General features: G+C 42.6%; 1 protein-coding gene across 9 annotated transcripts in view; it reads left to right on the forward strand.

The window, feature by feature from the left end:
* PACRG (parkin coregulated) overlaps positions 1-17,273 on the forward strand; it is a 656,455-nt gene that overhangs the window by 585,702 nt on the left and 53,480 nt on the right. For 5 of the 9 annotated variants that reach the window (XM_054686975.2, XM_054686976.2, XM_054686978.2 and 2 more), the window contains 2 exons: positions 11,877-11,993; positions 13,923-14,043. In XM_054686975.2, the coding sequence (XP_054542950.1) occupies positions 11,877-11,993; positions 13,923-14,043 (238 nt within the window). Of the gene's footprint in view, positions 1-11,876; positions 11,994-13,922; positions 14,408-17,273 lie in introns of those variants that run through there. The other 4 variants (XM_054686982.1, XM_054686981.1, XM_054686980.1 and 1 more) reach the window with 2 other exon arrangements.

A 17,273-nucleotide genomic window follows, 5' to 3' on the forward strand; every position in this document is an offset into this window, starting at 1 on the left:
CCCATAGTGATACGACAAAAGAATGACCTTTTTGTGGCTTAAAGCACAAGTATCAGGTGTGCATTTGAAAATAAAATCTGCTTCCTCCCATGAGTTCAGTAGGGCCACGTCCACTACTTCCCGTGAGTTTAGTAGGGCCACATCCACTGCTTCCCATGAGTTTAGTAGGGCCACGTCTGCTGCTTCCCGTGAGTTTAGTAGGGCCACATCCGCTGCTTCCTGTTGGCTTATCAGGGCTGCATGTCTCACAGTCAGCCAGCAGTCTAGGGAATGGGCCAGTCATGAGCTGTGCTCCTAAATTTGGAAAAATCAGGACTTTGTGGAGACAAAAAGGAAGTAAACAGAGCTACCATCCTTCAGATGACCACGCCTGGGTGCCATTTGCAGAAGAAGAGCCAGTCTTTTCCCCATTCAGTTAAGCACCAACATATTAACTATATCTGAAGTAAAACGGAACGATTAAGTGTAAGCTTAAGCTATAAATTGTTTGCTCATAAAGTCCTACGACCAAGTATCTTAATCAGAGATGTAAGCAGGGTGCAAGGTACCAGTCTAGACTAAAAAAACTCATAAAGGGACATCCCAAAGATGAGGGCTCCAAGTTCAAAGTGAGTCCAGATAACAATGTCCTGCTCTCCCTCATGGCCTGAGGATGAAGCAGCTGCTCTTTAAAAGTGTTGCTCCTTTGTGAGGTTGTAGAGTAAACTCATTTTATTAAACAGTAAAGCAAAAAACACTCCATGGCGTTCTGTGGGGCTATACTTCCTGTCCTCTCCCAGAGGACAGTTAAATGATGGCCAGTCTACTCTTACCTGGGAGCTACAGTATAGACAAAATAGCAGCTGCAGTAATAATAGTTGTCGAAATTTATCAACAGCACGTTAAATTAATATAAACATAATGCATATTCTCTTATTTTTGTCCTGGAACCTGTCCTTACAGATGGATATTATTTCCCCTGTTTCAGTGGACCTGGGATGCATGGCCATTTGTGTTCAACAAGAGCACGCCTCCGCCCCTCAGGGGTCCTGTTGTTTCATTTCCAAGCTGCCTTTGTCCAGACTAATCTTAATGTCCTGATTCAGGGGAAAGCCATCGGGTACACTAAACTGAGGAATTTTAAGAGATAAAAATGTAACTCGGACAAATAAACATTCTTTATTCAAAAGTATCAAAAGTCAGCATATTTCACCTATCGACATTTCCAACAAGCTTCAGTGTCTATTGTGCAAACCCAATTTTGCTGCTGTGGCAAATTAAATGGCCACATTCAAAATTTCCCCCCACAGTTTAGATACTGTTCTCTCTCTCTCTCTTTTTTTTGTTTTTTGTTTTTTGTTTTTTTTTTTTTGTAAGATGTGGCCAAAACTTTGATTGGGCTTTAAAGCCTTAAACATTTGTAAAAATATCAGGCAAGCTCAAGCATTTTCAGACTGTGTCCTGCATTAATACACTTGGGGCAAAGTGGATGTCTCTTGCCACATTTAACTCACCAGTGTAGAAGCTGATAAAGGCTGATAGCCAGAGCTTGGAAAGATATTTCTAGGTTATTTTTAACTAAGACAGTTGTAAAAGGCGTGATGGATTTAACTCCGTCACTTTCAGAGCAGTTAACTGAGTTCAGCCGGCAGACTGCTTTGATTTGTTCATTAAATGTATTATGTTTGCATTACTTGAGTTCATTTGATGAGATATTCCCACTCTGTAAAATATCCAGCTAAGGATTTGGAAATCTATTCAAATTTTGCATCCATTAATTCATTTTAGAATTTTCAAAGAGTAGGTACTTTAGGCAAGCTGAGATATATCCCAAATATTCGGGGAAACATCCAATCTACAGAAAGGGTGTAACGTGTTTTTTCATCGTAAGCACGATTGGTGAGTTTATCCATTTAATTATTTTTCTTGCTAGAACAAGCAGTACATCAAGGCCATGAGAATCTTTTACTTTGTAGCTCTGTGCCCTGCTGTGCAGCCCAGTCACCTACAATGATTCAGCCTTATCTTGTTATGATGGTGAGCACTGGGATGGCTATGCAAAGGCTTCTAAGTTCTGAGTTCATCATTTTAGAAATGCGTTTCCCCATAGTTTAATGTGTTTGCTGATAACATTTATTAGAAATCTGAGATGAGCAGGGTGAGGGGGCCAAGCCTGTAATCCCAGCACTTTGGGAGACTGAGGTGGGTGGATGACTTAAGTCAAGACGTTCGAGATCAGCTTGGGCAACATGGCAAAACCCCATCTCTACAAAGATAAAAAAAATTAACCAGGCGTGGTAGTGCGTGGTCCCAGCTACTCGGGAGGCTGAGGCAGGAGAATTGTTGGAGCCCAGGATGCCGAGATTGCAGTGAGCTGAGATCGTGCCACTGCACTCTAGCCTGGGTGACAGCGTGAGACCCTGTCTCACAAAAAAGAAAAAAAGACATCTGAGATGAATTTTTATTTTTGTGCCTCAATCACAGAAAAAAAAAATCAGAGCTGAAAACAGGTTGTATCTGGCATCATTAACATTACCTGGAAATGGAGAAGTCTGATAGCAGCTGCGAGGCTGGCTCATTTTTAAAAGTTTTCACCACCAGTGTAGAGATGGTTACAATTATTTCCAGTAGGTTTTATCACTCCTGAGGGCAGCCATCAGTAGTTCTTTTCCAATCAAAATCATCTATTTTGCTGTTTCGCGAGCTGGTTGAAAATTACCATGTAGCTATGAAATAAACCATACAAAACAAAACTTAGATATTAAATGAAAGCACTATAAAAATCCGATATGTTCTTCTTCTTGGAGCAAAAGCTGCTAAAAAGTAAATGGGACCAGGTGCAGTGGCTCATGCCTGTAATCCCAGCACTTTGGGGGGCTGAGACGGGGGGATCACCTGAGGTCAGGGATTGGAGACCAGCCTGGCCAACATGGTGAAACCCCATCTCTACTAAAGAAAAAAAAAATACAAAAATTAGCCAGGCATGGTGGCGGGCGCCTGTAATCTCAGCTACGCAGGAGGCTGAGGCAGGAGAATCACTTGAACAGGGAAGGTGGAGGTTGCAGCGAGCCGAGATTGAGCCATCACACTCCAGCCTGGGTGACAGAGCAAGACTCCGTTTCAAAAAAAAAAAAAAAAAGTAAATGGGATAATCTCATTTTTCACTATGAACAAAAAGTTTTTTTTCTTCTCAAATTTAAAGATGATCCAGGTAAACCCCACTTTAAGTTGAGGAGTACATGATTGAAAAGCAGACAGATGAAGCTACCTAGCTGTAGAGACCCTCCACGTATTGAAGCTCATTTGATCGAACATTTCCAAATTCATGTAAGTGCTATTTCCATGGATAACAACTCACAAATATGTAAATAGTAAACAAAGAACTGGAATTAGGCACATGGTGGCCACTACACCTACCATACACTTTATTTAGAACTGAGTTTGCTCATATCAGTATCTGGATCCAGTAAACCCACAAGGTAGCAATTTACTTATACTTTCATTCATTCATTTTACAAGTGCCCAATTTGAATTTGATGCCCACGGTGAGGTTTATAACATAATTATCATGATCCTTTCCCCCCACGAGGTGGTAGAATGCAAAAGGGCTAAGTAAACAGGAAACATCTATTAAGGGTTTTAGAGTAACCTGGAAATAAGCAGGGAGGGGACTACAGGCCTAGTGCTCCAGGAATTCAAAAGAAAGAAAGATGATGTGGATGCAAAATCAAAGAGGAAGTAACATTAGCCCTGAACCAAAGTAAGCTTGAACTTACCAGGAGGAAGAGGAGAGCATATTCCCATGGGGAATTTAGGCATGAATGAAAATTTCACGCAGTGGGGTCAGTAGGAAATCCAGCCTGAGTGAAGCAGGAGGTCTCACTGTGGAGGAGAATGCAAGTGACCGGCTTCGTGAGGGAGATGAGATCACACAGGGGCCAGACGACTGGGGATTTGAATCTGATCCATTATAGAACATGGAGACACTGATTATTAACCAGAAAAGAAATGATGAGATGAATTGTTCTGCAGGGTAAATCAGGAAGAGGAGGCTTTGAAGATGGAAAGATAAACAGCCTATTAACTATGATCCAGGAGGAACTGGAGTGGGAGGCCTGGCCCCACCGTGTCCCACACAGCAGCAACTGCACAAAGAAAGGAGGGCCAAGGGCAGCCTTTCACCTTCCGAGCCCACACTCGGTGCCTGTGCTCCTCACAGGAGCCTTCTGCACTTACCAGGGGGCCATCTGAGGGCCTCCATACCACATTCGATTCCAGCAAGAACTGTTGGAGAACTGCAAGAACCCTTTCCTGAAGGAAACCCAGAGACTCTCCTACTCTTCGTAGAGAATGGGAACCTTCAACTTTGATTCCTAAACTTTCCCAACATAAGTGACTTCAATGTGGCTTTCTGGTTGGTTTCTTAAGACCATTCAAATACTTGGAAGGTTCCTCCTTTTTACCTTCTCACCCTATTCCTGTGATCCCACAGTTATAGGTTCTCCTCGTGCCTCTGGTCCAATACCAGGCGTCCGTCCACTAAGTAGCAATGACGTCCCTGGGCAGTCACGCTCAGCCTGCTCGTCTATCTTGTATTCATGAAAGCCTTATAATTTCCTCATCTAGAAGACTATGTAACTAATATCTACCAGACTAAAAATAAATCATAATAAATGCCCATAAAGATGGGGGTATGAGATGTGAAATTGATCCTAGACTTTGCCCATACTGACCATGTGTTTATGGCACTGAGAGAAAAGTCCTTGAAATCAGTCGGCCTTGATTTTTGTCATCCTGCCTGTATCTCTGTGAGCGATACTATTTTAAGGACCTGTAATGAAGTAAAGATAGTGTAATAGTCTATGTCATAAAAAGTGATATTTTTTATCATAGCAATTGACTATCCTAGGAAACACTACCCGGTTGGTTGCAGTGGCTACAGTATCTCCCCATCACTTACTCACCTGGAACCTCTCTGCTGATGATACGGGGCTAAAGTTCTTCTGTAGGTAGCAAATGTTCTGCTACCTCCTGCTCTCGCTGTGATGACATGTGATGCTTGGACCTCTCTTTCTGAACCTTCCCGCCATCATTCTTGCACTTCGGCAGATTCTTACTTTGATTTCTCTTTTTCAGGATCCCAGTATCACTTACTGCTTAACATCATTTCACTACATTTTCTCACCTCTCAAAACCTCAATTTTCTCCCCTGTGAAGGGGAATAATAATAGTATTTAGCTCATAGGGCTATTCTTAGTTTTAAATGACCTAATCTTTGTAAATGACATTATATTGTTGTTATTATTACTCCACCATGAGATAAGACAGCGAGAAATAGATTTAACACAGACAGCTGGACTTAACTCTCTGCTCTTTTTTTGAAGCACTCTGTTCCCCGAATCATGTTGGCCAATAAGAAAAGAGATGAGCTTTTACTTCACAAGCTTGAATTCAGCTTAATTCAATGATAACTGAATCTATTGTTATAATTATCCAGTAGAGGGATAAATTGATGAACCCACCTATTTTTCTTAGTATAACTTTCAGGTCAAAACAGTAATTAATCAGAGAAGACCTTAGCTTGCCTTTTTGTAGTCTTGACCAAATCATTGTCAATTGGTATGTAAAAAAGAAATTAACCCATATAATTGGTCTTTAAAAAGCTATATAGACTTACTGAAATATCAGAATGTAATAGCATTTGATGTAGGGTGTCAACAAATAATATGAGTTTTGCACAGTGCCCTCTTAACTAGAATTAATTATATAAACATTTGGTCTTTTCAGGTTTTCTTAGAACTTGACTTGACACCTGATTTTGATGCTTATGAGGTTTCTGACTTACTTTGAAGAATTACATAGTTGCTTTGTGATCATCTTTTCAGTTGAAATACAGGCATCCATTGAATAACTGTCATTTCTAAATGCTTATTCCAAAGTTACGTTGTGATATTATAAAAAGTAATATTAGGTGAATAGAAACCAGAGAGCATCCAAAGTTCAGTCTTTATTCAGAGGCAGTAACTGAGATTCAGAGAAGTTAAATAACCTGCCCATAGTTAAATAGCTAGTGAGTTATTGAATAGTATAGCTACTAAGTTATTGAAAATTATATCTCAGGCTATTTGCCTTGAAGTCCAGTATTCTTTTCACTATATCAGTATGATCCCATTGTTAGTGTTGTACATTTCATAGGTAAATGAATCTACTTTGCAGTTGGACAACGACAATTGTTTAGAAATTGTCATTGTCTATGTGAGGGAAATTTAGATATTGAATTGACTCTTAGGCCAAGATTCATGATCTCTTCAGGTGACCAATGGCCCCATTCAGAAGATGAAAACATTTCCTCAAGCTTTTGGAAATATGATGGCTTAGTAACCTAGTGCTTTAGTGACCCAGCCTTCGGTGTCAAGAAGAGAGAAAGAGAACGAGACATCCAGCTGGGAATCGAGGGCTTACTTCAAAGCTTTTATCTTCAGAGGAAAGAAATCTTGTGAATTTCATTAATGTCAACAAGATCTGAGAAGATTTGAAGTGGGTAAGCCCTTGGGCATCTCTAGCGTGCCAGATGCCGTGGTTATTGTAAGTTTTGATTGAAAAACCATTGCAACTTTGATTCACACACCCATGAACCAAGACTTTGGAAATATCCATTGTAAGGTTGTATTTAAGGGAATGTAGGGAACCTTCGGTTTCCAAGAGAACATGAAGTCAGCCAAGGAAGCAGTGGCTAAGCATGGCCCAGACACAGAAACACCCAGGATTCCAAATGGGGAAACACACATTATGGTTAAGGGGGAGAAAAGTTGAGTCCCCTCAAAGTTACATAGCAAAGCTAAAAAAATAGAGTGAAAGAAGCATTTCTTTAGGATTCTAAAAGCAGATAACTTCACGGCTTCTTCCCAAAAGGCTCTTCTCTTACTCGTTGTTTAAAACGAAAAAAAATGAATTTGGTCCTAGGTTTTCCCCTGCCTCTTTCTTTTCTTTCTCACTCCTTCACCTCCAGAAAAGACCAGATTGGAATTCATAGCTGTTTCCCTATAATTATCTAAACTTTATGGGAGAAAACTCTTATTCTAAAACAGGTAACACTATTTCTATATAGTAAATTCAGTCCAAGCTAACCCAAACAAACACATTTCTGGCAAAACAAAGGGTGACAATTTAATCTAGTTATTGAAACTGTAAATATCTTAAAAGATAAAATATACCTGTAGCCTTCCTTTTCCCCTTTCTTAATTCATATTTAAAAAACTCAAAAGCAACCATTTCTAAATTCGCAAACATTATGAGTTATTGTTAATGACTTTTTTTTAGTAATATGTTATCTGTTGAATAAATTTCTTTTGAAAATTTTTAGTTTTATTTCACTAAAATTGACATTTCTGCTTAAAAAACAAGGAGTAAATACAAACAAGGAGTTTCTGTTTTGGTCATCTCAATCTTTTAACTACTAAATCCAATAAACACAAAGGAAAAATTTGGCTGGGTGTGGTGGCTCACGCCTGTGATCCCAGCACTTTGGGAGGCCAAGGCGAGCGGATCACTTGAGGCCAGGAGTTCGAGACCAGCCTGGTCAACATGGCAAAACTCTGTCTCTACTAAAAATACAAAAATTAGCTGGGCATCGTGATGCACACCTGTAATCCCAGCTACTCAGGAGGCTGAGGCAGGAGAATCGTTTGAACCTGGGAGGCAGAGGCTGTAGTGAGCCAAGGTTGCACCACTACACTTCAGCTTGGGCCACAGAGTGAGGCTCCATCTCAAAAAAAAAAAAAAAAAAAAAAAAAAAAAAGGAAAATTTATTCAGAATCATCCAACAGAGAATCTGTGATGGCTTAGTGTCGTCAAGAAACATGATAAATGCAGTGAGTTCCACCTGCACAAACCTGCCAAGACCTGAGCGAGGCCCCCAGGGCTCGCTTTCTCTCTCACCACAGCGGATGACATCACTACAACCCAATCAGAAGAAAGCCAGCTTTAGCTGTGACTGATGACGTCAAAGGTTACAGGTCTTAATAGGTGAAAATCCTTTTCCTTGGGCCTTAAAGCTCTTGAATTTTTTTAGTTCAGCATTTGAGAATCAAAAATACGCCTTTTCTGGTCCAGAAAGAAACTATTTGATTTCTTCTGTCAGCATTTTTTTAAAATTCCACTCAGTGTTGCTTCAGCGAGATTACCCGGCCCCAGTGGGGAACACATGGCAAGGCGATTTCTGCAGTCGGCTTGATTCCGACAAATGCTGGGGACGGAAAGAGCTTGGATCTGGCCTGGGTTCACTCAAGCGCCATGTGTGCAAAGTGGCTACGCCTGGCAGCAAATGCTCCACATGCCAACGGCCAGAGCACAGCCCTAGACCCATGGCGGTGCGGCTGAACCACGAGGCCTCCGCAGCTATTTATTTCAGAGCCTTGGTTTTATGGCTGTCATTCAGCCTTGGGTGCGTGGAGAGAGTCACTCTGCCTGAGACAATGTCTGGTGCTCCCTGCGGCTAAGGTGAATATTGTTCTGTCAATATAATCGTCATGTATTTGTCTGAGATAGTTGCTAATTTCTACAGTCAGTTCTACAGTCTAGCTATTGTGTACCTAGGAAGTAACACAAACCATTGTTGTTACTGAGCCTGGCGAGTTGCATCATAAAATTCAAGCTTCCGAAAGCGGTATTTAGTGTGAAGAAAGACTGGTTATGGTAGTTTTATCATCATCTCAGTCACCTCTTAACCATTTCCTGATTCACTCAGGTGGTTTTTAATGGAGTTTCCCAAGTTAGTGTTTCCTGGGAGAATGTTTGGTTCGTTGCCTTCTAACAGCCTCCAGCTCTTCAGGCATCTCAGGCAGGAGAGCGTGTTGGGGCCGGGACTCTCCTCCCGTGGACCTGACAACTCTGCCTTCCCCGGTGTGGTCTCGCTGTTCCCTTTGAGAGTGCGATGCTGCCGCTTCAGCCAGGACGTTCTCAAAATTAGCAGAAGGGCTTCCTTCCTGAAATCGTGCCTATTTAGGATTTTCTTAGTCATTACGAAAAAGTATAGATAGAGTTCATAAGTGACTTCATCTATTCGGTATCAAATGAACAACACTTCAGGCATGTTGAATGAGCGATCTAAAGGAAGCATTTATTTGTTTAATTTTTCCAGGGCCTTCAATAAGGCTTTCATTTCCAAATAACTCCTTTGTGTATTGCTGTTCATACAATGGCTATATATTTACCATTTAACAGTATTGCCCCAAAGCGTAAGAGTGAGAAAAATCCAAATTTGAATTAAACTCTCCCGGAGCCTCGCAGTGGCCGTCACACGTCCCCCTCCTGCTTTTCGCGTCTCTAGGATCTCCGAGTGTCTTGACTACAACAAACCGTTCAGAGTTCTCAAGACGCAGGGCTCGGTGGCAAGCAAAGCGCCACGGGGGACACACAGCGCGTGGAGGCTCTGGAAGGAGTGGGGTGCGTGGGCCCAGACATACTTCCATGGAGGAGAAAGTGACCACTGTATGCTACAGGAAGCGTGGCTAGTTAGGCTTCCTCAGCTGGATGGCAAGCTCCCGGGAAGGCTCGGGTCTTTTGTGTCTCGCATTGCCCTATAGCGCGGAGTAGATGCTTAGTCTACAGGGAGCACAGCCTGTGAAACAGCTGCAGCTGCTGCCACGACCCACGGCGTTCTGCAGGACGGAGGAGCAACGCGTCAGCACACCTCCCGGGAGTGACGTGGGAAGACCTCGCTCTGGCCACCAAACCGTCCCTCCTTTCTGTCTTTGCTTCCTTCACCTTCGATTTTTTCCTTTCTCCTGTAATAGTCATAACTAAAGAACGTAGAAGAAAGAATGAAGTTTGCACACAGTCTAGAATTGAAATGGAGAATACATCATCAGAATCCTACGTCATCCAAGCCTCTTTCTGGTCCGTGTCCACGGAGTGGCAGATATCTTTGTGAAATGTAAATGTGTCAGGTGCAGCTCCCCATTGCGGTGGCCCTCGGTGACAAGATATACGGCTGTCCCTTCACAGCCCCAAGCTGAGTTCACGCAGCCCGGAGGATGCTATCGCTGGACAAGAGACCAGAGACCGGGATAGACACGTGCGTCCTAGTTCTGAACAAAATGGTATCCGGAAAGAGAAAGCATCCGGTGGGGACAGTTTAAGGAGGTTTAGATAGAAAAATGAGTGTGCATATTATTCATGCTTAAACTGCTTACATCATCAAAAACACCAATATTCAGAGGAATAAATGCACTTAAAATAATTCTTAACCAAGAACAACTTTAAGGCACTAGGTCGCATGCCTCCTGCATGGAGGGATCTCCAAGAACAGAAACTAAATCCCTCGTTCTCCTCTGCCTGCCTGTCATCTTTCCAGAAGCACCAAGTCTGGCTTAAACCATTGCTTTCATTCTATTTGTTTGATTATAAATAAAACATATCTTTTCCATCATCAATGTATATTTTCTAGCTCCCAGACATAAAATCCACTCCTTGCTTTCTAAATTGAAGTGTCATTTTCCTAATCAGAATTGACAATTGTAAATAACCATTTGGGTTTATTCGTTTTAATGTCCTATTCTCACAAACGTATTTTTCAAGTGTCGCATGTATTTAAAATGGTGAGTTAAAACTTAATCATCTCAATTTCAGGCTCTCAAAAAACTGTCAATGTAGCAGGTTTGAAATGGAGACCTCATGATTCACCTGCTTCTCAACATAGTTAGACCCCAAACCGTGCAGGGTCATTGTTTCAGCATGAAAAGTAAGGGAGGTGTTCCTTTTTTGGTCTTTTTTCTACCCCAATGATATGCATTCTGCAACCACAAATATTCCAACTCCAACTCACTTTTTGAATAAGCAACTCCTATTGTGTTTTGTTCTTTTATCATTTGAAGTTATACACTGTGGAAAAACAAAAAAAGCTACATAGTTTACTTACTCCTACGGTCAAATATTTTTTTAAAAGTAAGAACATGAGATAAAGTTCTGCTTGTCATTGCTGCCTTCTGGGGCAGTGGAAAAGCAGGTGCCTTAAGCTTTCCATTGTGTGCAGATCTTCCACGCCCTTTCCCTCCATCAGGAAAATATGTCTGTCTCCTGGTCTATTCAGCTCTTGACCTTCTGACTAATATGCCGACAAAAGGCACCATTTATGAGTGACTAATGTATGTATCTTTGTCCATAAGGAACTTGATCACAGCAGCCACAACTCAGCATCATCATCAACTATCTTTTCCGTGTGCCCTCCAGGGGTTTATGCAATGGGCTCTGTCCTATGCAAACAGGCCATGCCACCTTCTCCCTAGGTCCACCTCTTTCATGCCTAGGAGGAGTTTATCAGCTATAATTTGGGGAGAAGGGGCACACAAAGATGAGCCCAACTCTGAGGGGACATTCGTCCCTGCTTTGGTTGGAATCCTGGAAAGCTGAAGTTGTTTCTAAAAAGCACATTCTCTGCTGCTGACCTCCCCTGTCACGCAGGGTCCTCCCACCAGCACCTCTGTTCAAATCCCCTGTTGCTTTTCATCCTGCCCACCTTCTTCCTTAACATCTTTTCTTTCCACCTGTAACAAATGTCAACAACGCCTCCTCCCAACACGAGCTTCCTCCTCCTCTCTCAATCCAACTCAAAGCCCTACGTGGAAGGCTCCCCGCAAGCGGAGCCACAGGGCTTCATCTCCCCCGTGCAGCCATTCCTGCCTGCACCTTCTCACGCCTCTGAACACCATGTCAATCTTAAGAAATATAAACAGAAGAACCGGTGGACTTCAAATGCATATCCATTTACATGTTTGTTTTTACAAAGTGTATCGTTGTTTTCCTCAAAAACAATAGGGCAAGGACCCTTTTGTTTCAAAATCTTATCTCTTGTTTATCTGATATATTCTTTTTGTTTTGTTTGTTTGTTTTTGAGACAGGGTCTTACTCTTTGCCCAGGCTGGAGTGCAGTGGCGCGATCATGGCTCGTTGCAACCTCGACCACCTGGGCTCAAGTGATCCTCCCACCTCAGCCTCTCAAGTAGCTGAGATTATAGGTACATGCCACCACACCTAGCTAATTTTTAAATTTCTTTTATAGAGATGGGGTCTTGCTGTTGTTGCTCAGGCTGGTCTCAAACTCCTGGTCTCAAGCCATCCTCCCACATCAGCCTCCCAAAGTGCTGGTATTACAGGCATGAGTCACTGTATCCAGCATCTCTCTCTCTCTCTCTGTTCCTCTCTCTCATTCGTGTGTGTATATATATATACATATATATATAACATTTTGAATATCTGGGATGATCAAACTTTAAATAAATTGAAATCCAGCTTTACCTGTGACAGCACAAACACATGTACTATGAGGAACGAAAAACCCACCTAATCACAATGGCTTTGTGAACCATTTTAAGGTCATTTATTATGAATAAATGACATGCACTACAGTTGTGTGACTCACAATCTTTTTTTTTTTTGCTGAAAATTAGTAATATATCTGCCTGCCTTCACCCTCACCAAAAGAAAAGAATAAGGATAGAAATTTATTGTGTGTATATCACAGGAGACAGTGATATTTCTCTAATAAGTTTCTGGAAAAATCAAGCAAAAGAACTGCTTCGCTGTGCTGTGTAGGATTGTAATTGTTATATTTATTCTGGTCTGAACCATTACTAAGTCTTTTTTAAATGTCTCGAATGACTAATTAAGGATAAAAGGTTGGAAACACCATTTTTCCCTCTATTATTTTCACATTCAAACAAGATAAACATTGTGGGTCTACACTTGAAATATGAATAAAATGAATTCTTTCTCTGGTGAAATGCACATTTTCAAGTTGCACTGAAGGTCCCTGGCCCCATGGCACCCTGTAGGCCTGAGCTGTCACCCTCATCCTACTGGGTCCTCCCAGCCCACCTGTGTACTTTCCTTCCACCATAGATAAGGCAGGACACACTCATGACTTGCTTGCTGGGAGAATAAATGTCGTTGAAGCCCTTGGTAACCTAGGAGTGGAATACAACAGAAAGCGTGGAATGACTATCGTTAGAGAAAACAATTGTGGAATATCTACACGCAGAATGGAAGCTAAGGGGCCCCATTTTTGTCAGACTCCCTCACCCTTGGTAACTCCTGCAGCTTGGATACAATCGCATATCTCTTTCCTTAGTGATTTGAGATTGAGTCTGTGGTGTAGAGGAGAGGCTCTTAGCCATAGGTTCCTGGCCTTTGAAGGCCACCCTAGGAATTGCTTCCCTCGTAGCATCAGAGGCAGCTGAAGCGGTCACTTCCAGACTCTGCAGCTGACACACCTCCCCGGACTTGGGGACTCCAAAACTAGCAGTGGCACAAACTCCCTGCAAAGCCCTGACTGACAAATAGCTGTCATCCCAGCATTGAGTGATAGTTCGGGAGCAGCCAGGGCAGGAGAAGCAGCTTCCTCCTGTCCCACCTGCACCTGGAATGAGCAAAATGATTTCAAGGAACTGAACACTTGGATTACTGGGATTCAGGAGAAAGAGTTTGCCATGTGTTCAAAAGCAGCAGAGATGCGGGTGGGGGCTAAGCCTCATTCCAAAGCAGATCCATTTTAAATCACATGGAAGGAACAGCCTGATCTCACAATAGACTGTTCCTTCTAAGTACGCCGTGCTGTGATTGTGGAAAACTCAGGGCCCAAGAGAACACTCTGTATATAATAGATCAAGAAAGAGAGTCCCCGACTTGTCATCTTTCTTGTAACTGTGATTCACTTACTTTTGTTTACTCTGTTATTCCTTTATTTTAGGTTATTTTTCATCGGCTCCAATCTGGGACTTGGTATTTTTGTACAGTTGCCACTGCTTTTAAAACTCCGCAAGATCGTGTAAAAATCTTGCATGTTTGTGTCTCCTAATAAGCATTCAGAGAAAATGCCTAGACTGTGTAGGACTTTTCGGGAAATTGCAGAGAAGTAACTGGCCTCTTTGTGTGTTTGCATGCACCAGTGAACTCCGGAGACGGCATTGACTACAGCCAGCAGAAGAGGGAGAACATTGGGGACTTGATCCAGGAGACGCTGGAGGCCTTCGAGCGCTACGGAGGAGAAAATGCCTTTATCAACATTAAGTACGTGGTCCCAACCTACGAGTCTTGCTTGCTAAACTAACAGTGGCAGCAGCTGGGACTTGAAGCCTCCCGTTGGTGTTGGGATCATCTGTCTCTGTTGCTTTTAGCATCTCATTCCTTGTGACTTCCACAGCTTTCTTTTCTACAGCTGCTAAAATAGGGGCTTATGGGCCATTGGACTGTTAGCCCTATTGAGAGCAAGGCTTTCCAATACATAAATAGTGCCTGTTTCTTAGATTACAATAGTGTACTGTGCTTATTTGTTCTAAGAGAAGAATTGCTTCTTTATACAGCTCCGACAGAAGCAGGAGTCCGAGTTAAACCTTCAGTTGTATAGACAATAAACTATAATTTTCATACGCAATTCAGCAATTGCTGTTCTGTGTGTGCCTGCCCTGGGGGTGATGTCAGAGGTTGTAAGGGAAGAGTTTATGCTGACTGCTTAATAGGTGTTTGTCATGGAAGAGAAGCATGGGTTCAGCAGTGCCTCTCTAGCAGCTGTGCGGAATAATGTGCTTTGACATTCAATAAAACTGTTGAATCTATATTCCAATTACAGCAGGAAATTTTTGCAGCCCATTATAACCTCAGCTACAGTTGTAATTAATGCCTCTAGCCTACTAGTGATCTGGGCTTCAGGGGCTTTTCAGTTTATATTTGGGTGCAGGTAGGGGAAGACTAGGGAGAGGATGGGGTCAGGGTTACGTGTGAAACGTAACTTGGCAAATATGTTTAAAAAAAAAAACAAGGGCTAGCTTGAATCCTTGTCTCTCCACCGTATGGCACACTGCATCTCAGGACCTGGTGTGTTATTGACAAAAGTGTTATCTGGCAGTTTGTTTAGGGCTTTTAATTATTTTTGAAAATGACTTATATGTATCTTAATGATTACTCCTTGAAACAGATCAAAATTCTTCCTTGGCAAGTCTTCTTCCTTGCTTCCTCCCACTAGTTGGATGACTTCTCATAGCACGCAGTGGGTCTGATGGCCATTTTTGGGGATTTTATTGAGACCAAAAAGGAAAAAAAAAAAAAAAGACAAAAGACATGCACTTTTTCATTCAATTGAAAAAGAAAAAAGTGCCCAAAGGGAAGAGCAACTGTAAGATAGCCCCAGATCGTGGCTCTTCAGGCACGTCAGATGGGAGCTTCAGGCACGTCAGATGGGAGCTTCAGGCATTTGAAACTTAGCCCAGAAAACTTCATAAAGATGGAACACTGACTTTGCACACCTGAGAGATGCTGTAACTGCTTAGAATACATAGCCGAAAGTATCTCGTTCCTGTAGCAAAGTGCAACTTCTGCATAAAATGAAGAAATGAGGCCAGGTGCAGTGGCTCACGCCTATAATCCCGGCACTTTGGGAGGCCAAGAGGGGTGGATCAGGAGTTCGAGACCAGCCTGACCAATATGATGAAACCCCGTTTGTACTAAAAATACAAAAATTAGCCAGGCATGGCAGCATGCACCTGTAATCCCAGCTACTTGGGAGGCTGAGACAGGAGAATCGCTTGAACCCGGGAGGCGGAGGTTGCAGTGAGCCGAGATCGTGCCATTGCACTCCAGCTTGGGCAACAAGAGCAAAACTCCATCTCAAAAAAAAAAAAAAGAAGTGGAGAAGTGGAATGTGTTTCTCTATGCACTAAGCGTCAGCCTCCAAACTGTTTTCACTATCTAAGGCATAAGTTTCTAAAGGCAAACACCAATTTTGAAAATGAGCTCATTGTTCATTTCCCCTTATTACTGTCTCAGCATGTGAAATCTAGCATCTAAAGAGCTACCGTCCTGTTTCTGTAAGCATTTTCTACGGTGAAGGGAGAGGCATGATTGGATAAGACAAACTGACTTTGTTTTTCGTTTTTTGAGATGGAGTTTTGCTCTTGTTGCCCAGGCTGGAGTACAATGGCGTGATCTCAGCTCACCATGACCTCTGCCTCCTGGGTTCAAGCGATTCTTCTGCCTCAGCCTCCCAAGTAGCTGGGATTACAGGTGTGCGCCACCATGCCTGGCTAATTTTGTATTTTTAGTAAAGACAGGGTTTCTCCATGTTGGTTAGGCTGGTCTTGAACTCCCAACCTCAGGTGATCCACCCTCCTCGGCCTCCCAAAGTGCTGGTATTACAGGCATGAGCCACCGCGCCCGGCCGACAAATTGACTTTGATGCATAATATTTGGTAAAGGCACAGATAGAAGTAGACATCCACAGATTCAGGCAGGTTATTCTGCAAACTATGACATTCAATTGCATCCATCAGCTGGCGTCAGTGAAACAATCAAAAGGAACACCAAAGTCCATAAGGTTATTAGTTAGAAGGACCATGGCTTGTTGGCGCCTTTGAAGGCTGGTGCTGGAATGGCTCTGAGCCGGCTCTGTTGGCAGCTCTGGCTGCTGATTCTTCATTATACTCATGAAAACTGCCTGGTAGAGGAGCAAGAAGACCCGGCCACTTAGCCAAGAGCCCTAACTTTGGAATTAAAACATCAGGCTTTGGCCAGGCACGGTGGCTCACATGCCTGTAATCCCAGCACTTTGGGAGGCCAAAGTGGGCAGATCACCTAAGATCAGGAGTTCGGGACCAGTCTGGCCAACATAGTGAAACCCTGTCTCTACTAAAAATACAAAAATTAGCCAGGCCTTGTGGCGGGCGCCTGTAATCCCAGCTACTCAGGAGGCTGAGGCAGGAGAATCGCTTGAACCCGGAAAGTGGAGGTTGCAGTGAGCTGAGATTGTGCCACTGCACTCCAGCCTGGGTGAGAGAGCAAGACTCTGTCTCAAAAAAATAAAAAAAATAAAATAAAATCAGGCTTCATTGACGAGTTCTGTCACTTATTTGCTCTGCTGCCTTGAGCAAGATACTGAACCTCTCTGAAACTCACATCGCCTCAGCTGTGAAGTGGGGATGTCCCCTGCGTGCTGCGGAATTATAAGCTGTAGGGGTAACCTATGAAAAGTGCTACCAGAGTTTCTGATACCTGTCAGACTTTTATTTCAAAGAAAAACAAGTACAAAACATGACTACTGTGTACCCGGGCAGAGCGATATATATATTTGAGAACTCCTCAGACAATATGATGCTTCTTACGTGCAATGGTGAGTTTCTTGTGAAAAGAAGATAATTTTGCAAAAACCCAAAATAACTATATAGATAGTATCATGTTCTCTGGAAATTAAAAGGGAAAATAAAACCCCAAAAGCCACATTTTTGTTGTTTTAATAGAATTAGAAAGGA

The sequence above is a fragment of the Pan troglodytes genome, chromosome 5 (genome assembly GCF_028858775.2).
Source record: "Pan troglodytes isolate AG18354 chromosome 5, NHGRI_mPanTro3-v2.0_pri, whole genome shotgun sequence".
Taxonomy (NCBI): domain Eukaryota; kingdom Metazoa; phylum Chordata; class Mammalia; order Primates; family Hominidae; genus Pan; species Pan troglodytes.